The sequence below is a fragment of the Trichoplusia ni genome, chromosome 11 (genome assembly GCF_003590095.1).
Source record: "Trichoplusia ni isolate ovarian cell line Hi5 chromosome 11, tn1, whole genome shotgun sequence".
Taxonomy (NCBI): Eukaryota; Metazoa; Arthropoda; class Insecta; order Lepidoptera; family Noctuidae; genus Trichoplusia; species Trichoplusia ni.
This window is the reverse complement of record NC_039488.1, coordinates 7,529,153-7,552,443: the sequence shown is the minus strand read 5'-3', so window position 1 is coordinate 7,552,443 and position 23,291 is coordinate 7,529,153. Positions and strand designations below refer to the sequence as shown.

General features: G+C 38.2%; 1 protein-coding gene across 6 annotated transcripts in view; it reads left to right on the top strand.

Moving 5' to 3' along the window:
* Window positions 1-23,291, top strand: part of LOC113498903 (acetyl-CoA carboxylase) — an 88,605-nt gene that overhangs the window by 32,164 nt on the left and 33,150 nt on the right. For 5 of the 6 annotated variants that reach the window (XM_026879099.1, XM_026879097.1, XM_026879098.1 and 2 more), the window contains 22 exons: window positions 8,300-8,417; window positions 9,169-9,276; window positions 9,958-10,098; window positions 10,692-10,872; window positions 11,495-11,602; window positions 12,197-12,291; window positions 12,919-13,012; window positions 13,519-13,634; window positions 14,548-14,721; window positions 15,302-15,464; window positions 16,173-16,335; window positions 16,859-17,003; window positions 17,680-17,789; window positions 18,177-18,343; window positions 18,649-18,860; window positions 19,360-19,465; window positions 19,906-20,043; window positions 20,628-20,734; window positions 21,226-21,362; window positions 21,759-21,845; window positions 22,447-22,529; window positions 22,948-23,057. In XM_026879099.1, coding sequence (XP_026734900.1) covers window positions 8,300-8,417; window positions 9,169-9,276; window positions 9,958-10,098; window positions 10,692-10,872; window positions 11,495-11,602; window positions 12,197-12,291; window positions 12,919-13,012; window positions 13,519-13,634; window positions 14,548-14,721; window positions 15,302-15,464; window positions 16,173-16,335; window positions 16,859-17,003; window positions 17,680-17,789; window positions 18,177-18,343; window positions 18,649-18,860; window positions 19,360-19,465; window positions 19,906-20,043; window positions 20,628-20,734; window positions 21,226-21,362; window positions 21,759-21,845; window positions 22,447-22,529; window positions 22,948-23,057 — 2,863 coding nt within the window. Of the gene's footprint in view, window positions 1-3,275; window positions 3,588-8,299; window positions 8,418-9,168; window positions 9,277-9,957; window positions 10,099-10,691; window positions 10,873-11,494; window positions 11,603-12,196; window positions 12,292-12,918; window positions 13,013-13,518; window positions 13,635-14,547; window positions 14,722-15,301; window positions 15,465-16,172; window positions 16,336-16,858; window positions 17,004-17,679; window positions 17,790-18,176; window positions 18,344-18,648; window positions 18,861-19,359; window positions 19,466-19,905; window positions 20,044-20,627; window positions 20,735-21,225; window positions 21,363-21,758; window positions 21,846-22,446; window positions 22,530-22,947; window positions 23,058-23,291 lie in introns of those variants that run through there. The other variant, XM_026879102.1, reaches the window with a different exon arrangement.

Genomic DNA, 23,291 nt, shown 5'->3' with positions numbered 1-23,291 from the left:
ATAAAATTAAATGACAGATATTAATAGATTCTATTCTATGGTTTTGTAAAATGTGCTCCAATGGAATTTCTGTATTCCAGGATCTACAATGAAACTAACGAAACACACGGAATCTTGCTCGGTGTGTCTTAGGGGTAACGATTAACTGTCTTGGACACCACATCTATACTAATATATAAAGCAGAAGAGTTTATTTGTTTGATTGTTTGTTTGAACGCGCTAATCTCAGGAACTACTGGTTCAAATTGTAAAAATCTTTTTGTGTCGTATAGACCATTCACCGAGGAAGTTTTTAAGCTATATATATATACCATCACGCTGCGACTAATAAGAGCGAAGGTACAATGTGGAAAAAGCAGGGAAAATTATACATCTTCGAGGGCTTCCGTTCAAAAATTCCTAACTTATATCTTCTAACCACGCGGACGAAGTCGTGGGCAACAGCTTGTCGTAAAATATATGTAAAGTTTTACACTAAGCGCCTTTCGCAATCACTGATTAGCCGCTGTCTGGCAGATACATTGAAAAATTTGACAATCTTTGTTTGAAAAAATCTGTCAAGTAATTTAACGGGAATTTAGTTGGCTGTGGTGAAACAGGATCTTAGAATATCTTCAAGTTTTAAAATATACATTGCAATACCGACTGATCACTGCCCTAATTTTCCTATTAACAATGACCGATAAATGAATGAAAATAGATTAAAATGACTCTTTCCGTAACCTCTTAAGCATTTTTCCTACACAATAATTGAAAATTCAGTACGAGACAGTACACTCAAGGTCAATACAATGAGTTTCCAATTATTATTTTGGCAAAATGCTTAAGAGAATAGGTACAATTTAAAATTCATTCATCGGTCATTGTAAATAGCAGAATCGGGGCCCTGATAGGACTAAAGTATGACACCGGGAAGTAGTACGTGTGTACTAGTTTTGGACGGAGTATTACTGATGCGACCCAAATCTGAGCTAAAAATTACCTGCAAAGAGAATGTCTAGTGTCGTGAACTAAAAGGTTATATATTTTGGGTTCTTGTTGAGAATAGTATTTGTTTTCTAGGATGGTTTAGGATTTTACAAGAACGACGCGGTGCTTTCCACGAACATACAAATCACGTGTACTGAGACACCCAGACTCAGGTCCTGCCGCAGGGATCGAACTTGTGACACGTCGAGTACAGTTGGTTTCCCTTAACCACTCGGCTATCCACGGAGTCTGAAGCAAGTTTTGTTTAGCCTAGACAAAAGGAAATGTCCTAAAGTCGGGGTTTTCCGTTAACATATATTAGTCCATTCGAAAACAATGAAAGTCACAATTCATTTTATTTGAAGTCACAATAGGATACAAAAACACATTGTTTATGAAGTTATATTTTTATCTTGTTTATTAAAAGCGTTTGTTTGTTGATTATTGGCCAGTAAATAACGTTACAAAGTGTTGCCACACGTGGTGGAGTTCACTCAACTGTTGTATTTAGGCGTTATGCGTTACACTTGGCAATTCGACCTTCTTGTTGGAATTGTAGGTATGTGCTAACAGGTACCGGTATTTACAATCAATTCCAAGTTTTTGGGGTTCTGTAACCAAATTGCGAAAAAGTGAATCAGGTTATGAATCTCCGCTGTCCGTACGTCACCAGGCTGTATCTTATGAACTGTGATAGCTAGACAATTCAAATTTTTCACTGATGACGTATTTCTAATGCCACTTTAAAAAGCAACGACTTCACACATCGATTACAGCTATAAATTTGTTACCTTAAAAATAAATAAGTAGAAGGGGGCTTCAAACTTCTTTGTTCGTCCAACTTATATGTTTTTCTTGAGCCTATATTTCAGAATTCGCATCTTCCGCTGGTTATAATTATTAGCCATTTCGAATAATCCATCGGTTTATGCATAAGAGCTGCTGTGAATTTGTTAAGTAACTTGCCACGCCTTAATCATAATTGTTCATATACCTAATATCAATTAGGTATGGTAAATAGTCAGTGCCTTTAATAGATCGAGCGATTCGAGTTAAAAAGATAAAATACTAGTTCATTTAGAATGGCAAACTCGAGTCATTTTCCAAGTTTCTATACACTCACTTTTCTTATTAGTTTATTTGTCGTTCCGGTTGGATTTTTGCCATTCAATTTTGTGGCACTCCCCGATAAGCTAGCAGGCTGAAATATCAGGGAAACTTCAAACCAGTTTAAATTGAATTTAAAATTTTCTGCTTCTGCTTTTCCAGCCTGTAAGAGGTTGACTTGGAATGGACTCGCAAAACCAGACACACAGATTTTGTTGTCTCGCATTTAACAAATTTTAATGTTTTTACTTAACACTTAAAAAACAAAATTCCCTTTTCTAGCAGTTTGTTATTGTGAAAAATTGAGTAATAATCAGAATATATAATTCAACCTAAATATTTTTTGAGAAACAAATGAATATATTTAAATAAATACATTTATGCTTATAAAATAAGTCAAAATATTCAAGATGATTAAAATGCATGTTGTATATTATAATTATTAATTTTAACAAGCTCTCGTAACTTTTGTAAGCCTACAACGTAATTAAATAATTATTTTAATTTATGCATAACTTACTGTTTTGTCGGTAAAAATAAAAAAGGAGCAAACAATATTTTATTTTATTTTAATAAAAGCAATGGCGTTCTTTGTCCTCTTCAAATGATTTTTCACATATTAGATGAGAGTATGACACCATCTTCGTCAATAAAAAAAACCTACGAATTGAAACAATTAAGAATAGACCATTAAGAAGATACAAGGACGTATTTGTGATTTACCGGTCTTCGGGATTTCCACGCAGCCTTGCTCGTTACACTGTCAAAAAACATTGATTATCGATAACTTTTAAATAAAACATAATGTTCTTATTATGATAATCTCGATAAACTAAGTATCTTAAAGGTTTTACATCAGGTATTACCGGTTTTATTCTTGTTGTATGTTTATAAACACATATTACGCAACAATCATTGTTTTATCAAGCAATTGTCAATAACGCGTTTCTGCAAATGTCATGCTGCAAGATAACGATGTATTTAAGTACTTAAAATAAAAATAATTGGATTCCGTACAAAGTCAATTGCATTCTGTGTAATTAGCCTGAGAATCCGAGTGATAATTGGTCTGATAATCGTATGTGGAGATATCGAATTTAATTTACGCACGCAAATAATTTATTCCTGTCTTATCGATTTATTGACCCTTTCCCAACCCTAACGCTCTAATAAACAAGTTTTCTTATGCAATCTCCTTGCAATTTCCTTATTATGGCAACTTTGAACCAATTAGTGCGCCGTCCCTTTCGCACGTTAGCAAACAAACGCGCTGAAGCGAGAGCGAATGATCGTATGATCCGTCATACGAGTATGAATGCGAATCCTTTACGTCAAATAAGAAAACAAAATTGTTTCTCTTCTTCGCTTGAAGAAATGTTTGGTTATAACTGTTTTATGAGATTTAATGATATTGTTATCCGTTCTATTGCCTAAAATAGTGTTTGCAGTGTTGTTTTATTCATAAAAATGTACCAGGGGATCAATGGACTATACTCTGATGCGCCATACAGGTTAGGAACCAAATTCGTTCAACTTTATTTTATTTATTATATTTTATTACGATAAATACGCATTTCAATAAACATTTTAGAGTGTATTTTAGTGAATAAAACGCCGATTTAAGTGTTTGTGGTAGCGAAATGTGCGAAATACGTGTCCAAATGTAATAAGTATGCCAGTGGAGCTGATTTCACTTAAATTTCTCTTAATTATAATTATTTTATACTAACTAAAAGGTTGGGTGTATTTGTTTTAATACATTTAAAAAGTGTAGGTAAATTGAGAATGTTTTACTATTTCAAACATCAAGGAGTCATAAATATATATTTTTAATTAAATAGTTACTTAGAAGAATTTCAATTATTAACATTCTATGGAAATCATTTTACAAACATTCTTCAACTGTTTTAAAATTTTATTCAAGTTTCAAGTCACTATTAAGTATCAAAAGATGAAGAAAATATAAAGATAAACTAAGAAATTAATTACTTACAGCAATAAATTGTCATTATAGTTACATTATTATTTCCCACTGATGGGTATAGGCCTATTCTCATACAGGAATTAGAGGATTGATCATGTTGCTTGTTGACTGCGGAAAATCCGAGATTGCAAAATTTGGAATTCACATTCTCTCTTGATTTTTACCTTCACTATTATGCAGTGTCTTATAATAATTAAGAACATAAATATATTTGGTTTCTTAGGTTTACGCGAATGTTAGACATTGAAATGAAACTACTTTTACGGACCATGTCTGTCCACCCGCAGTCTGCCCGTGACCATGATACCTGCAAAGGTTTCGAAACGTCGGGAACTAAAATCTAAAATTAAACCGCGATAAAATCCGTAAAAGTAGTTTCATTTCAATAAATATATTTATCAAAATTATTTGTACACTTTATCCTAGTATATAACAATCATTGCCAGTGAGTCTGATATTTGACATCACATGTTTCAGTTAGTACACAAAAATTATGATGAAGTTTTGTTGATAATCTTTCTGCTATCTGAATTTATAGACCTATAATTAAACCTGTCTAGATTTACATTCTGACATTATATTTAAATAGTTGTAAATTTTCTTATTTTTAGAACAATTTCTGCCAGTGTACATTTTTAATTATTTAATATGAGAACATAGTTAAGATATTCTTATGACTAAAAAACACCTTTTGTTGCTATTTTTAGTGCCTTAATAAGTCAAAGTCAAATTCTTTATTTCAATTAGCCCAATATATGGCACTTTTAAAAGTCAAACAATTTATATATGAACAATATTAAAAACTAGTGTCAGTCAGTCTCCTATTGACAGAGCTTAAGCTTTTATTTTTACCTTTCCTTGGTCCATAGTGTCCAATTTAGTTATTTGGTCTGTATATTGTGTGATACTGCAATTGTATGGTGATCAAAGCTATAGGATGTCCGCTATAAAAGGACACAATCTCATCAAGTTTCGATTTTTTTAAGAAATAAACAGTTCTTTACTTGCAAAGCATTGCTTCCTAAAAGGCATTATTTAATCCTTTCTGTTTTGATTTAGGACATATTTGTAATCTTTGAGGAATAAAGTAGGTAGGTTCATATTTCCAGATGAGTTGTCTACAAGCCTACTATAGGTTGAGGGGAAGCAATTGTTCGTGCGAGTGTTAGTGCTTAAACGCTTTGATGTTTCTTGCTTTATCCTTTGTTTATAGGGTATATGTATGATATGGGTAACATTTTTTTTGTGAGTCATCATATCATCGGCCTAGCCTACTAGCATTCAGCTGACTACTAGTGTTTTACAAGCAGCGACTACCTATCTGACCTCCTCAATCCAGTTAACTGTGCAACACAATATAACATTTCAAGCTTTTAACTACCCGTAACAACTGTCAATAATCTATGAATAATAGTTGGGACCCACAATTTAACGTGCCTTCCCAAACTCGGAGAAACTCGTTATGACAATGATGGTCACCCAACCTCGTCAAGCATAGGTTAACCTGTGATCGATTTACTGATTCAGTTATAGCTTAGCCACAAGCTCCTGTTTTTCTGAGAGTGAGGTTTATTATTAATCCGAGGTATTCCAATACACACCCATCTCCTGACTATATTTCTGTATTATGTTATCGGTATTATTCTATTTTTAAATCTCTCCTTTGAACTTATCTAAGTAAAAACCAAGATTTCACTGTCTTCATTATCTGATAAGTCAAAGTATATATACCATCCTCATAATCACTTAATTTGTTGGCATCTCAGATAAATAGAATTCAATTAGAGTTCTTTCTTAGTTAAAATGATTTTCTGAATAACATGTGATGGTGTCATGTAGTCCTTAACATTAGTTACCGTTTTAGAGTATCTTGACATTTTAGAACTGTCTTCGTTCTTCATTCTTAGAGTCATTACTGTCGTCATCATCATACTAGCCTTTTCCCGACTATGTTGGGGTTGGTTTCCAGTCTAACTGGATTCAGTTAAGTACCAGTGCTTTACAAGGCGCGACTACCTATCTGACCTCCTCAACCCAGTTACCTGGGCAACACGATACCCCTTAGTTAGACTGGTTGTCTGACCTTCAAGCTTTTGACTACCTGTAAAGACTGTCAGTGAAAGTGAAAGTGCCTTTTGAAAGTGCCTGGAAAACGGCCTAGGATTTTGTCTTCCTCCAGAAGGTTTTTAGGTTTCCAATAAGCTTTGTGTCACCAGTTCATAAACTGGTTAAGTGCGAGTCGAACTTGCGCCGGTTTCTTACAAATAGTCGTCGCTGACGATATCCGCCATCTTTAGCGCCAGTTTCACAATCACTCATCAGCCGGTATCTGGCAGATAAAATGAAAAATTTGGTTCGGTTTGGTTTCGGTTAGCCGAGTGGTTGAGGTCATCATGCCACTACTAAGCGCAACGTGTCGGGTTCGATCCCCGCATAGGACAAGCATTTTTGTGATCCACTAATGCTTGTTCTGAGTCTGGGTGTTTTTGTGCATGTGATTTGTATGTCTGTGAACCCCCCGCGATACAAGGACTAAGTTCCTTAATGCGGGACTAGTTTCAAAAAAACAAATAAAGACGAGAACGTATGTGGCGATTGTGAAAAAGGCTCTTAGCTCATTGTGGCACCATGAAACTATTTATTCGTATTCAATCCCATACTTATGCGGTGTGTAATAAGGAATATTATATCTATCCTAGTCTAATAGATATTCCGACGCCCGTACACTACAGATCTCGTGTCTTGGGTAACATAGCAACCCTTTACAACTAAAATTTTTTGGACAACTTTTTAAAGCTAAACGATATTTTTATTTGTAAAACATGAGTATACATACATAGTGTGCATCCAGGGTGTTAAAAAGAAAAAAAAAGTAACAGTCATGTTTAGCCATTACAGCATACAAATATAAAGAAAGAAAAAATAATCTTATTATTTTTAGGCATCTCTTTGTACGGGACCGAGACGCGATTCAGACTCGCGCTTTTCCTTGTCAATCCTCAACTTGTGCATGTGATAAGATTGAGATATTATGATAACTATGATAAGATTTCGTATATCCCCAACAAATAAATATAAAAACAATTGATGGCACAGTTTTTATCTATCTAGTGATTTGCACGAGTCTATTTTTTGTGAAGTATCTTGTAATTTAGAATATATTTTTTCTTACTATTTTTTTACCCCTGAAGCAAAAAAAGGTGTTATCAAATTGAAGTGTCTATCTGTTTGCGGCATTTTAGCCTCCGTACGAATTGATCGATTTCAAACTGCAATAATTTGAGTTCAGATTAAGTGATATAGTTAGAAGTTTAACTTAAATATGGTTCTATGGTGAGTTAGGAATTTGTGTACTGGTTCCCGTCGTCTTAAGTCTGTATATTTTAATAATTAAATAGATTGTGTCTGCATTTTGGTTAATTTGACTATCTCCTAATTAAGGATTTCTCGTTTAGATGAACGTTTTTTGAAAGCTGTGACAGGCTTGTGGTAAGGCACCAGGACTGTTAAGTCAAAGGTCTCGGGTTCGATCCAAAGGAAAATTCTGACTTTATCGAATGTTACATTCGAAATCGCTTTTGGAAAGCACGTAAAAATATAGGTCCCAGATCTCTCTCCGGTCGCATCAGATCCCCGTTTTCTCGCGCTATGAGAGTGCGGGAACTGTGTTGTCACACGCGCCTGCACTATCATATGTCCTGCAGCTGGCTGGTGTATTATGACAGTAGGCGCTTTGGACGAAAATGGGTCAGGACGTTATTATAATAAACTTATTTATTTTTTATGGTTTACCTATATTTAATTGTTTTTTATAGCAATATAAATGTTACGTTTTTAGGTAAAAAAAAAACATTACTTATTACACAAATTAAAAAGGTTTGCATCCATAACAAGAACTTAAACTGTCTTAAGCTAAACCAGACCACTTCAGAAATCTCCATTTTACCAAGAAACAGACTATTTTTCGAAGTTCCTGTTTTGTCTCCTACGTATATACTCCTTCCGTATTGTCAATAGACCACCTTATTTTCCGCGTGGGAAATCATCAAATGACTCCTTCCGCTTTGGGTTGAGCGGAAAGGAGTGTCAGACTTCTACTGACTAAAACCCACCCATGTTCCTTCCTTTGCCCTTCGTGTACCGGGTAACCACGGTAACCGAAAGGACGATCCCTTTGCCCCGGTAGGATGGTTGTTAAACAACCTGGTGTGAAGGTTTAAAGTTGTTTTTGTATTTCAGGCCGTCCATGTCCCAGGGTACCGTGATACACAGCCAGCGGTTCCAAGAGAAAGACTTCACTGTTGCGACTCCTGAGGAATTTGTGAGGAGGTTCCAGGGCACCAAGCCGATTAATAAAGTAAGTTATTACGGTGTGTACTCTTAATGCACGGATAGTTGAGTGGTATACGTTGCCAATTTAAGCCAATGATGCATATGTGCGACGTGTCGTGGGTTCAATCCCCGCAGAGGACAAGCAATTGTGTGATACTTAAAAGCTTCTTCTATTTTATTGAACTTAGTTCTGCTTGTGTTTTGAAAACAAGACTATGGCTTTTCTGAAACTCCTCTTAATCAAATCATCATTGGCCTAGCCTTTTTCCCAACTATGTTGGGGTCGGCTACCAGTCCAACCGGTTTCAGCTAAGTACCAGTGTTTTACAAGGAGCGACTGCCTATCTGACCTCCTCAACCCAGTTACCTGGGCAACACTCTTAATCAAATATTTTTTAATTTTTTTTCTTAATAAATATTTTGACGGCGTGTCTAGTACAAGAAGTTATCATACCAAATTTTACCAATATCGATTGAGTGGTTTCGTCGCTGAAAGATTGTTTATTTAAGTTTCAAAAGTGATGTCTCCGAATACCTATCTCTACTTTATCTTAATATTATATTGAAATAAAACTACTTTTTACGGATTTTATCGCGGATTGATTTTAGATCCCGACGTTTCGCCACCTTTGTAGGTATCATGGTCACGGGCTGACTGGGATGGCGTTCGTCTTAACTAAAGATGTTGCTAGTTCTACCTTCATATTTTAACTTATTATTTGTGGTGATTAATATTATGTCCAGGTGGTTAATGTTATATTTTCATAATATTTCAGGTGCTGATCGCGAACAACGGTATCGGTGCAGTAAAATGCATGCGATCTATAAGAAGATGGTCTTACGAGATGTTCAAGAACGAAAGGGCTGTGAGATTCGTCGTTATGGTGAGTAATGCCAAGTAAAAGACAAAATACGGTTATGAAATGACTAGCTGTTGCCCGCGACTTCGTCCGCGTGGTTAGAAGATATAAGTTAATAATTTTTGAACGGAAGCCCTCGAAGAAAGGAGATGAATAATTTTCCATGTTTTTACCACGTTTTCCATTGTATCTTCGCTCCTATTAGTCACAGCGTGGTGGTATATAGCCTTAAACCTTCCTCGATGAATGGTCTATTCAACACAAAATTTGAACCAATAGTTCCTGAGATTAGCGCATTCAAACAAACAAACTCTTCAGCCTTATATATTAGTATAGATAAATGATTTGTTGACCTCCGTGGTCGAGTGGCGTACGCACCGGTTTCAAGGTGTCGCTAGCTCTGAGGTCCCGGGTTCAATCCCCGGTCGGGTCAATGTAAAAAATCACATTTCTACATTGCCTCGGGTCTGGGTGTTTGTGGTACCTTCGTTGTATCTGAATTCCATAACACAAGTGCTTTAGCAACTTACTTTGAGTTACGAAAAATGTATGTGATGTTGTCCGCATTTATCTATTTATAAGTAAGGGCTATTGGTATTAATAATGTTAAATGGAATGGTTTCCGTCATAAGCTATTATTATAATAACTCCAATTATTATTATTACCTTGTTAAACCCTCGTTAATGAGTTATTCTTTTCCGCAGGTGACCCCGGAAGATCTGAAAGCGAACGCCGAGTACATAAAGATGGCGGACCACTACGTGCCGGTCCCCGGTGGGTCGAACAACAATAACTACGCGAATGTCGAGCTTATCGTCGATATTGCAATTAGGACTCAAGTCCAGGTGAGATATAGCTATTAGAAAAGACGTAAGACAAGGATCGATCAATCAAGCCATCAATCAATGAATGATGGACTGCACGGATAGCCGAGTGGTTGAGGTCATGCCAAACCCACTACGCGCGACGTGTCGAGGGTTCGATCCCCGCGTAGGACCAGCATTTGCGTGATCCATGAATGCAAAAAAAGAAAAGAAAAAAATATTTCCTTTTATTATATTTTGAAGGAAATATTTGGAAGAGAAAGGGGCAGGCCTTTGTCCAGCAGTGGGATCAAAAGCAGGCTACATAAAAAAATATATATTTTCGTAGTTAATTATTTGTTTGAGTAGACAAATCGGAAACGACATGTAAACGTGATGACATATCCTACTTCAGAATAATTTCATTTAGGCCCGATTTTTCAATCGTCGGTTAACTTTTATCTGAGGAATAAATATGGCCGTTTGATATATTTTCTATATAAAAGCTGTCAAAACGTCAAACATATTCGTCAGATAAACGTTATCTGAAAAATTGGCCCTTAGAAAAACAAGTTCCAATACATTATTCACTTCTCTATCTTCCAACTTTCTTCACTAATTACCCCCTCTTTTAGGCGGTATGGGCCGGTTGGGGTCACGCCTCCGAGAACCCCAAGCTGCCGGAACTGCTCCATAGAGCTGGCGTGGTCTTCATAGGACCCCCGGAGAAGGCTATGTGGGCTCTCGGAGACAAGATCGCTTCGTCCATAGTCGCTCAGACAGCTGATATACCTACCTTGCCTTGGAGTGGCAGCGGTGAGTATGATGCCCCATTTAGACGAAGCGAGAAATACCGTGCAAGTTGCAATACATTGTTCAGCCGCACAGCTCAGTTAACTAAAGTGACATTTGATCGCCAGCAATGTATTAAAACTTGCACGATATTTCTAGCATCGTCTAAATGGGCCTTAATAATATGTTCACTTTGCTAAGAGGAGTTACAGACTTCTATGGAAGAATTGGGGTATTTATTTGTCTGAAAATCTAAGTTTTAGGGAGACATAAAGGATACTTAAAAAAATAAATATTGTAAAATCTTTGGTTTGAGAAATTGCAGATTCTAATATGTCGGATTTGACTAAAGAAATCCGAAAGTAGTCCGTCGAAATAAGGATATTTGCTTAAAAAAACTAAGTAGTTTTTTAGACAGGTTTTTCAAAGAAAAAATTGTAAAAACCGAAAAATACATGTCTAATATTTTTTAATTATCTAACTGTAGGACTTATATGATTTTTACTTTAAATACCGAGTCATCAATTCTATTAACATTTTTAATGTCATATTGCTACTGACCTTGACCCTGTTAAAACGAAATCTGATAAATCGAAACGTACTAAAACACGAGATTCTAAAATAACCCTTATTCTTTGCACTATAGAGTTGAAAGCCGAGTACAACAGTAAGAAGATCAAGATATCTTCTGAACTCTTCGCGAGAGGATGTGTTACCACACCAGAGCAAGGTCTCCAAGCTGCGCAGAAGATTGGTAAGTTACAATAAAAAATTGACTGGCCTGTTGGTCTAGTGGTTAGCGACCCTGACTGCTATACCGGAGGTCGTGAGCTCGATTCCCAGCCAGGATATGTTTGTGTGATGAGCACGATCATTTGTTCTGTGTCTGGGTGTAATTTATCTATATTATGTATGGATTTAGATATATTTAAGTGTGTTTATCAGTTGTCTAGTACTCATAATACAAGCTTTGCTTAGTTTGAGACTAGATGGCGTTTACATAAATATATATTCTATATTATACCATACAAGTGTAGGATTCCAAAATGTTGTAGCTTTGTAGGATATCTGAGTGATACCACGCCAAACCCACTGAGCGCGACGTGTTAGTTCGAGTCCCGCGTAGGGCAAGCATTTGTGTGATCCACGAATGCTTGTTCCGAGTCTGGGCGTCTTGATGATATTCAAATTATTGCCGGGTTACCCACTCAAAAAATGGCAAAGACCTCCTACCATTTTCATCAATCTTATATTATTAGCCCACACTGTCCCACTACTGGGCACCCCCCCCCCATTCATTCTCCTTTGAAACATAGTATATACAAACTATAGCAATGTATGTTTTTAGGGTTCCCTGTGATGATCAAAGCTTCAGAGGGTGGCGGCGGTAAAGGTATCCGTAAGGTGGAGAACCCGGATGACTTCAGCAACATGTTTAGACAGGTTTGTTATACTTTTTATAGTAAACTAGCAGTGCTACGCGGTTTTGTCTGCGTTTTTCCCAATTTTTTTATAGTTAATTTCTTTTTTGACAGAGCTTGTGTTAATGTTTGGGAATATTTTGAATTGCCTTAAAGTCAAAGTTCTTTATTTGCCAGAATGTAGGTATACAGAGTATGATCTTAAATATAAAATGGCCCATTTACATTCTACCATTACATAATTGGTATGCAAATATTTGTTTTAGTAGACAAACACAAATTATATTATTTTAATGTTAATTATTTTAAAACCTTAAATAAAACAACAAATTATTATGAACTCCCGTAAATGATAATTTTTGAAATGTTTTTTTTTTCATATTTAACGCTAATGCACCATTCAAAGTTTTGAGTAAAGAACAATGGTTTACTTAAAGAATACTTTAGTAGTACATTTTTGCAATTTTTCCAAATTTTCTAACCTTTTTTTTCTTACACCTTCCCTGGACTTCCACGAATAATTCTAGACTAAAATTAGCCAAATCGGTTCAGCCGTTCTAGAGTTTTAGCGATACTAACGAACAGCAATTCGTTTATATATATAAAAAAAAAGAATGTTATTATTATTTTGTTCTGTCGATTCTTTCAGGTCCAAGCTGAAGTCCCAGGGTCCCCTATATTCGTGATGAAGCTCGCCAAGTCCGCTCGCCACTTGGAGGTCCAACTCATAGCCGATCAGTACGGTATGTTTGACTCATACTAGCTAATGACCGCGGCTTTGGTCAGTTTTATTGGAGTTCCCAAGTTTTGACTGCATGGATAACCGAGTGGTTGATGTCGCCATGTCAGAGTAGATGGGCGTGGTGTGTCGCTGGTTCGATCCCCGCGTAGGACAAGTGTTTGTGTGTTTAACGAATGCTTGTTCTGAGTCTGTTTGTCTTTGTGTATATGACTTGAATGTTTGTTAAACCTCGGCACAAGGATTCAATTTTTTACTGCGGGAGTTTAAAAAGAAAATGAACAAATGAAAAGAAGGTATTCAAGGCAATTTAAAACTTGACTCCATCACATAAGGCCCATATTTCTATAACTACATTCAACGATATCTGAATTGTCAATAGAATCTAAACGGTGTTAAACCTTAATACCGTAAAACAAAGCAGATATTCCTTTTGAAACGCCTACATAACCCATTCAATCAAATGTAAACCTTAACACCTTCACACAAAGTCGACATTCCCTCCCACAGGTAACGCTATCTCCCTCTTCGGTCGCGACTGCTCCATCCAGCGTCGTCATCAGAAGATCATCGAGGAGGCTCCCGCCGCCATCGCGAAGCCCGAAGTCTTCATCGAAATGGAAAAGGTATGGCAACACTGGTAGTAGTGTCTAACTAGTGGTCCTATAGTGGTTTCTTAGGTTTACGCGAATGTTAGACATTGAAATGAAACTACTTTTACGGATTTTATCGCGGTTTAATTTTAGATTTTAGTTCCCGACGTTTCGCCACCTTTGCAGGTATCATGGTCACGGGCAGACTGAGATGGCGTTCGTCTTGACAGAAGATGTTGCTCGTTCTACCTTCATATTTTAATTAATTATTTGTGGTCCGACCTACGCAGTATAAGCTCACTGTGTATTGCAGCGCTGCGTGTTGAAACGTCGGGAACTAAAATCAAAAATTAAACCGCGTTAAAATCCGTAAAAGTAGTTTCATTTTAATAGTGGTCGTATTTAAATTTTTCCCGTCTTCGAAAAAAACTGGGATTGGTTGTTTTTTGGGATTCCGTATCCGAAAAGTAAAAACTCAACCTTATTATAAAGACCCGTTTTCGTTGTTTGTTTGTCAGTCTGCCACCAGGCCGTATCTCATTCACTCTGATAACTAGACAAATAGATTTTTTATATTCACTATTAAAATGTTTAAACATTTAAAAAAAGCTTTCACTAATCTTAGTTATTTCCCATGTTTTTATAAACTCACTTTCTTGTTTGTTTGTCGTTCCGGTTGGATTTTTGTAACTCAATTTGAGGCACTTACCGATAAGCTAGCAGACTGAAATTTTCAGGGCAGCTTCAAACCCAATGACAATGCAATTTACAACTATAAAAACGTCTAGATCGATTTTGATAAAATTTTAAAGGAGTGACTTTTAAAAACTTATTTGTATATTACTTTAATTTCACACTTATAAGTGTAGTTCTGTTACCACGATATCTAGAAATGTCAAATAAAAAATTCATCTTTTACTGATTTCGGTTATTTTTTCGTTCCTAGGCCGCAGTCCGCCTGGCTAAGATGGTGGGCTACGTGTCGGCGGGCACGGTGGAGTACCTGTACGAGCCGGCCACCGGCGCCTACTACTTCCTGGAGCTGAACCCGCGCCTGCAGGTGGAGCACCCCTGCACCGAGATGGTGGCGGACGTCAACCTGCCCGCCGCGCAGCTGCAGGTGGGCTTGTGCAGATGGGGATAGACAAGCTGGTACTTTAAGTACCTGTACGTGCCGGAATGAGGGATTAATCACGACTGCAAGTTTAAGTGGTTGAGGTCACCCCGCCAAACCCAATATATTTCTATGGAAGATAGATCTAATAAAGGCTTTATTTTTGGTTATGTTGGGTAATCCTCATGAACACTCACTCCCTCAAGGGAGGAAACGGCTAGTGTCAGACTCTTACTGACTAAACCTGAATCGCCGTGCTACGTGATCCGCGTTTTTGTGTCGGTGTATGGCAATGCGTTGCAATTTATCAAGTCTATTAGGAGCCATGTGTACCATGTTATATTTTATGACTTACCCTTGTATCACATAATCCTTACTGAATAAGTACCACGTTTTACCTACCCCTGTACCACGTTATCTATTATGGTACGCCCGTGTACCACATCCTACCCTTGTACCACGTTATTTTTTATAGTCCACCTCCGTACCACGTAATCTACGGGCCTGTACCAAGTTTAACCCCTGTACCATGTTATTCTTATTCAGTCCACCCCTGTACCATATTATCTACAACGTTCCCTCTCAGATCGCGATGGGCCTGCCCCTGTACCACGTGAAGGACATCCGCCTCCTGTACGGCGAGTCCCCGTGGGGCCTCTCGCAGATCGAGTTCGACGAGCCCAAGCAGCGGCCCTCGCCCTGGGGACACGTCATCGCCGCCAGGATCACCTCCGAGAACCCCGATGAAGGTAGCTTTTGAACTTTGTTGATTGTATATCAGTCTTATTGTTGTGATTTTAAGGTCTGTTTTTGATATGAAGATAGATATGATGCTTACCTAAATAGAAAACTATGACAATTGAATTACAGTCTTATTGTTATGATTTTAAGGTCTTTCCTCTGAAGGTAGCTGTAGAACTGTGTTAATTGAATATCAGTCTTAACGCTATGAATTTAACGTCTATTTTTCCTTAAGATTTTTTTTTCAAAGTCTAAGTTCTTGTCGGATCTATATGTAGACTAGCTGTAACCCGCGGTGTTGTCCGTGGTTTGTCGGAGAATATTATACCAGTGATGAAAATATTCTTAATTTCTAAATCCTTTTGCTCTGTCGGATCAGTCAGTACAAGAAGGCTCGGTAAATTAATGTTGGTTGCGTAAAAATAGCCTTAATCTAAATTACCGACTACCTCTACCTATATTTACTATATTTAATTTCGTTAAATTATAAGTTTAATATTTGTATAGCAGTAATGGTAGAATACAAGAAACTAATATTATAAAGCCTTAATATAGTGTATTCTGACAAATAAATTTATCTTTCTTTCTTTCTTTCCAATGACCAAAATGTATCGAAATTTATCCAGCGTTTTAACCGTTAAACACGTAACAAACACACACACTTTCGCCTGAACAATACAAGCGTGATTCTAGATTCCGTTCTTCTCGTTTCCCAGGGTTCAAGCCATCATCAGGTACAGTCCAGGAGTTGAACTTCAGGTCCTCGAAGAACGTGTGGGGATACTTCAGTGTGGCCGCTTCGGGAGGTCTTCACGAGTTCGCCGACTCGCAGTTCGGGCACTGCTTCTCCTGGGGCGAGACCAGGGAACAGGCTAGGGAGTGAGTATTGACTGTTGCCCACTGTTGGGCAAAGGAATCTGTATGTACGAGAAGTGTAGAATCGAGATTTGATGACTATGCTCTCTGTGGGTTAAAACCACTCTTATCTCACCACACTAAAGTCCACATTCGCCTACAGGAACCTGGTCATAGCTCTCAAGGCCCGCACCCTGTTACATGTTTTAGAAACATTATCATGCTAAAATCACTCTTAAACCAACAACCCAAAATCCATTTTCCCGTACAAAAATCTTGTGCCAACTCTCCAAACCTGGCCAATCTAAACCCACGACACTAAAGCCCACATTCCCCTGCAGGAACTTGGTCATAGCCCTCAAGGAGTTGAGCATCCTATTACCAGACCTAGCCAATCTAAAACCACTCTTACCCCACCACACTAAAGCCCACATTCCCCTGCAGGAACCTGGTCAAAGCCCTCAAGGAGTTGAGCATCCTATTACCAGACCTAGCCAATCTAAAACCACTCTTACCCCACGACACTAAAGCCCACATTCCCCTGCAGGAACCTGGTCATAGCCCTCAAGGAGTTGAGCATCCGCGGCGACTTCCGCACCACAGTGGAGTACCTGATCACCCTGCTGGAGACCGGCGCCTTCCAGAACAATGATATAGACACCAGCTGGCTGGACGCGCTCATTGCTGAGAGGGTGAGTAGAACTGGAGTAGACCAGAGTAGACCGGGTACACTGGGGTAGACTGGGGTGGATTTTAGTGGTAGAGTTGATAGGTTAGACTTGAATAGAGGGAGTAGATTGAGTAGACTTGAGTAGACCTGATTGGACCGAGTAGACCTGAGAAGGATTGCCCTAAGTAGATTGGTGTAGATTTTTGCCAGCGAGTTGATAAATTCGATCTGAATAGACCGAGTATACCTGAGAAGGATTAAGTGGACTGAGTAGACCTAAGTAGAACTAGTAGACATGAAAAAAATGTTTTTATTGAATACACTAAGTAGACCTAAATGGACCGCGTAGACCTGAGAAGCCCGAGTAGACTTGAGTAGATCAAGTAGACTTATGAAGTCTCGAGAAGACTTGAGAAGACCTGACTAAATCGAGTGTACTTAGTAGACCTGAATGGTTTGAGTAGCTCTTGTGTACCTGAATAATAAATAATTACCGCGATTTTTACCGCGCAGGCTGTTTCTATGCGGCCCAGAATAGAGAATCGTCGAAAGATTTAGGGGAGGCATTTGCCCAGCAGTGAGACACAGAGGGCTAGAGAGAAAAAGAGTTGTTTTCTTGTTATACCCCTCCCCACTTCTCTTTAATTTTTCTAAGATATAGGTATATATACAAATTCATATATTATGTTTGTTTGTAGGTCCAATCCGAGAAGCCGGATATAATGCTGGGCGTGATCTGCGGCTCCATCCTCATAGCGGACAGCATCATCACCGCGCACTTCCAGGAGTTCAAGAGTGGGCTCGAGAAGTAAGTCTGAGGGGGGGGGGGGGCGGGGGTATGCCCAGCAGGAGGAGTGGGCTATGGATGATGGTGATGAATGATGTTGTGGGTTTTGTGTCTAAATTGTTCAATATTACTAAGCCTGTCTGTTACCAGGCTATATCTCATAAACTGCTGTATCAATATGGTTGCAATAAAAGAACAAGATGTCTTGTTGCTGTACCAGAAATAAGTATCGAGGTTAAGTAACAGCTGGTGTGATTATAAATTTGATGGGTGACCAGCTAATTTATTTATTTTTAGCCTATTTGTAGGAAATCCTCTGAAAAACTCTTTGTTTGTCGTCCAAATTAAATTTCAATCTCTATAAAATTCCTAGTCAATATATCTATACCTATATATTTCACTACCCAGGGGTCAAATCCAAGGCTCGAGTCAGCTATCCAACTGCGTGGAAGTCGAGCTCATCCACAGCGGGTCCAAGTACAAGGTGGCGGCGACCCGCTCCGGACCCACTTCCTACTTCCTCGCGATGAACGGCAGCTTCAAGGAGATGGAGGTCCACAAACTGACTGACGGTGGTGAGTGTGACTTGGTTATGGAGAATGGTGAAGAGTTAAGTTGGTCGTGGGTTCAATTCCCATCCAGGACAAATGTTTGTGTTGTGATTAAGATCAGCAAGTTCCATATACATTGAACAATTGAACTGGGTTGAGGAGGTTAGATAGTTAGTCGCTCCTTGTAAAACACTGGTACTTAGCTGAAACCGGTTAGACTGGAAGCCGACCCCAACATAGTTAGGTTTTTTAAAGGCTATGATGATAAATCTAGGTTTCCTTCTTTTCCTTCCAATATAAGTAAATAATATTAATGCTTTCCATCGCAGGTACTCTACTATCGATCGACGGCGCGTCCTACACGACATACCTGAAAGATGAAGTCGACAAATACAGAATCGTAATCGGTAATCAAACTGTAGTGTTTGATAAGGAGAAGGATCCCTCTAAGTTGAGGGCGCCCTCTGCCGGCAAGCTGATCAACACGCTAGTCGAGGACGGTGGACATGTTGATAAGGGACAGCCCTATGCTGAAATCGAGGTGGGTTGGAGGCGAAATCGATGGGGTTTTTTGGGGTAATTTGTTTGGTAAAGGAAGGTTAGGTTATTATTAAATTGGGAGATTAAGTTAAAAATCTTTGTTTTTTTATGTAGTTTTTTGTGGTTATTTTGGAAGTTAAATTGATATCGAAATCGGTGGAATTGTTTTAGATTATTTGTGTGTTTAATCGAAATGGAGATATTTATAATACGTTATGAAGATCTTTAAGGATCTTCATGAAAAACAAGGCGATTTTTTAACCAAGTTACACAAACAGAGGTTTATTTATTTCAAGTGTCCTTATCTATGGTGCCACGATTTGGTTACTCTAAAGTTGGATTTTACTAGAACAAAATTAAGACATAAAAATAAATACCTATCTCCTTTTCAGATTATCTAAGTTATAGTTACGCGATAGCAAAAAAATGGCAACATCACATTTTTTTCTCAAAGAGTTTCCTCACTAAAACTGTACTAATCACCTTATATTGATCACCAGGTGATGAAGATGGTGATGACGCTGTCAGCCCCGGAGTCTGGAAAGGTGACGTGGAACCTGAGACCTGGTGCGGTACTGGACATGGGATCCCTCATGGGTACCCTGGGTAAGTTACATTTATAAATAACTAGCTGTCCCGGCGAACTGCGTACCGCCTAACAGTCGATGACCACAGTGGAGACCAAATATTAAGGGTGGACAACCCTTATCACTTAGGGTTATGAAAAATAGATAGTAAAAACAACATTTTCTCACAAAAATGTCTGATTACGTTGAAACATCTACATGAACTTTCCAAGAACATTTTTTTTTAAACTTCTCCCGCAGTATCTTAATCCTTGTGTCGCGGCGGGTTTCACAAACATTCAAGTCACATACACAAAGACACCCAGACTCAGAACAAGCATTCGTGGATCACACAAATTGCTCGTCCTACGCGGGGATCGAACACGCGTAAAATGAGTTTGTTGTGGTGACCTGAACCACTCAACTATATGCAAGAAATTATAAATAAATTAAACTTAATATTTTTTCCTCATGTTATAGAACTCGACGACCCATCACTAGTGACGACGGCGCAGCCCTACAAGGGCCAGTTCCCGATTGAAGACAACCAACAGCTCTCCGAGAAACTCAACCACGCTCACAACAAATACAGGGCTGTGTTGGAGAATACCTTACAAGGTAATAACATAAACGCCAATTTATAAATTTTCTAGGATTTTTTTAACTTCTTGGGATCCTTAACGAGAGAGATAATTTGTTTTCGGGCCTGTTGGTCTAGTGGTTAGTAACCTTGACTGCTATACCGGGGGTCGTGGGTTCGATTCCCGCCCAGGACAAATATTGTGTGATGAGCACGATCATTTGTGCTGGTGTCTGGGTGTAATTTATCTATAATATGTATGTATTTAGAAATTTAGAAATATATAAGTAAGTTTATCAGTTGTCTGGTGACCATAACACAAGCTCTGCTTACCTTGGGATCAGATAACCGTGTGTGAGTTGTCCCAGGATATATTATATATTTGCCATGTTTTTATAAACTCACTTTCTTGTTTGTATGTCGTTCCGGTTGGATTTTTGCAACTCAATGTTGAGGCACTTCCCGATAAGCTAGCAGGCTGAAATTTTCAGGCTAGCTTCAAACCCGATGACAATGCCATTTACAACTATAAAAACAGCTGGACAGATTTTGATAAAATTGGAATGCAGTGACATTTAAAAACATGGATATTTAGATTAATATATATTTTTTATTTCTCAAGGTTACTGCTTGCCCGAGCCGTACAACACTCCTCGTCTACGCGAAGTCGTTGAGAAGTTCATGCAGAGTCTGAGGGACCCCTCGCTGCCTCTGCTGGAGTTACAGGAAGTCAGTATTGTTGCCCACTGCTGGGCCCGATATTTTTTCCCACGTTTTTGAACGCTCACTTTTGAAGCACTTCCCGATAAGCTAGTAGGGTGAAATTTCTAGGGATGCTTCAAATCCGATGACACTGCAATGTCAAATGAAATGTCAATGAAACTATAAAAACGGTTGGAAAGATTTTGATAAAATTTTAATGGAGTGACATTGAGAAACGTGGGTGTTTAGATTTTTAAATCTTTTAATTTTTTATCTCAAGAACGACTGCTACAATAAAGAATTGGTTTCATAATCATTCAAATCTCATGCACAGAGACACCGAGGGTTATTACAAGCATTCGTGGATCACTCAAACGTTTCTCATACGCGGGGATCGAACCCGCATACATAGTCTTAGCACACTGTTACATCATATTATCAATTATTTGTTATATAATAGGATAATATCATCAAATTAAATCAAATAACATCTACACTAAACAATTGTTCTCCACCAGGTCCTGTCCTCGACTTCGGGCCGTATCCCTATCGCCGTTGAGAAGAAGGTTCGCAAGCTGATGGCCCTTTACGAGAGGAACATTACCAGCGTCCTGGCGCAGTTCCCCAGCCAGCAGATAGCTAGCGTCATTGATCAGTGAGTAGTATATTAATAATAACATTGACTGGCATGTTGGTCTAGTGGTTAGTGACCCTGACTGCTATACCGGAGGTTGTGAGCTCGATCCCCACCCAAGACAAATGTTTTTGTGATGAGCACGATCGTTTGTTCTGTGTCTGGGTGTAATTTATCTATATTATGTATGTATTTAGAAATATTTAATTATGTTTATCAAATATGTAAAAGTAACCTTCCATATGTAAGACTTTAGCTACTAAATTTCTCAACCTATTGTGATAAAATTCGATATATGGATAGCTTGATCCTTAAAAAAACTGCTAGATTACTTGTTGCTGCGATTACCTACATCCTTGCGAGTGGAATCGCGATCAAAAGCTAGTATATATTAATAATGTGATGTGTTTGTTACAGCCATGCAGCCTCTTTAGCTAAGAGAGCGGACAGAGATGTGTTCTTCATGAGCACTCAGGCGCTTGTACTGTTGGTGCAGAGATACAGGTGACTTAAATATACTAAAATTATATCATCATCATCATCTTAGACTTTTAGCCCAACTATGTTGGGGTCGGGTTCCAGTCTAACCGGATTCAGCTGAGTACCAGTGTTTTACAAGGAGCGACTGACTATTAGACCTTAGAAAAAGTCACCATAATGGGAGCCTATACGCATACCGCGGGGTCAGGATATAGAATCGTGGAAAGGTTTTGGAAAGGCTTTTGTCCAGCTGTGGGGCAAATTAGATTAAAAAAAATTGGGACAAACTAAGGATCTACTGTATCTGATTTTAAAAATTCCTTCGCCGATAGAAAGCCACGTTATAAAATATCTGTATTATGTTTGTGTCATTTATTTTCCCACGTTTTTTACACTCACTTTCTTGTTTGTTTGTTTGTCGTTTCGGTTGGATTTTTGTAACTTAATTTTGAGGCACTTCCCGATAAGCTAACGGGCTGAAATATTCAGTGTAGCTTCAAATCCGATGACAATGCAATTTGCAACTACGAAACTGTCAAAATTTTATAAAATTTGACCTTTAAAAACGTGGGTATTTAGATTTGTATAATCTATTAATTTTATTTATATTTGTATTCGTGCGTAGGAATGGTATCCGCGGCAGGATGAAGGCGGCCGTCCACGATCTGTTGAAGCAATACTACCAAGTCGAGAGCCACTTCCAATTGGGTATGTTTTCATCTATACTAATATATAAAGCTGCAGAGTTTGTTTGTTTGAACACGCCAATCTCAGGAACTACTGGTTCGAATTGAAAAATTATTTTCGTGTTGAATAGACCATTTATCAAGGAAGGCTATAGGCTATATAACATCACGCTGCGACATGGAAAATGTGGAAAAGACTGGGAAAATTATTCATCTTTGAGGGCTTCCGTTGCATGCGCTGCGAAAACGGTTCAAGATCTTCTAACCACGTGGACGAAGTCGTGGGCAACAGCTAGTGTAATACAATATTCCACAACTTTCACACATTGCGGTTCTGTACTCGAGATCATTATTATTATTCGGAAAATATTGATCAATTTAATTGGTTTTCACCGTTCTATTAAAATAAAACTTGTGTTTAATATGTTATTTTTCGTTAGGATCATACGACAAATGCGTTGTGGCTCTTCGAGAACGCTACAAGGACGATATGCAGATGGTTTCCAACATCATATTCTCACACAACCAAGTCGCTAAGAAGAACTTATTGGTGAGTCATCCCATCCTATAGTAATAAAAAACGTAAACAAGCGGACCGTTACTGAGTTACATTGCGATAGCGAGGGATTATTATCTCTGTCCTTATCACTCGTAAGCGCATATATGGCGTGAGTTGGTCGATGACAGCTGTCGTTATGTGTTTCGTGGTACAAGAAAGCAGTCAGTACGGCAGTTGTCAACATTTATTTTGGTCCGCCATGTTGTGAACAAGTTCATTCCTTTA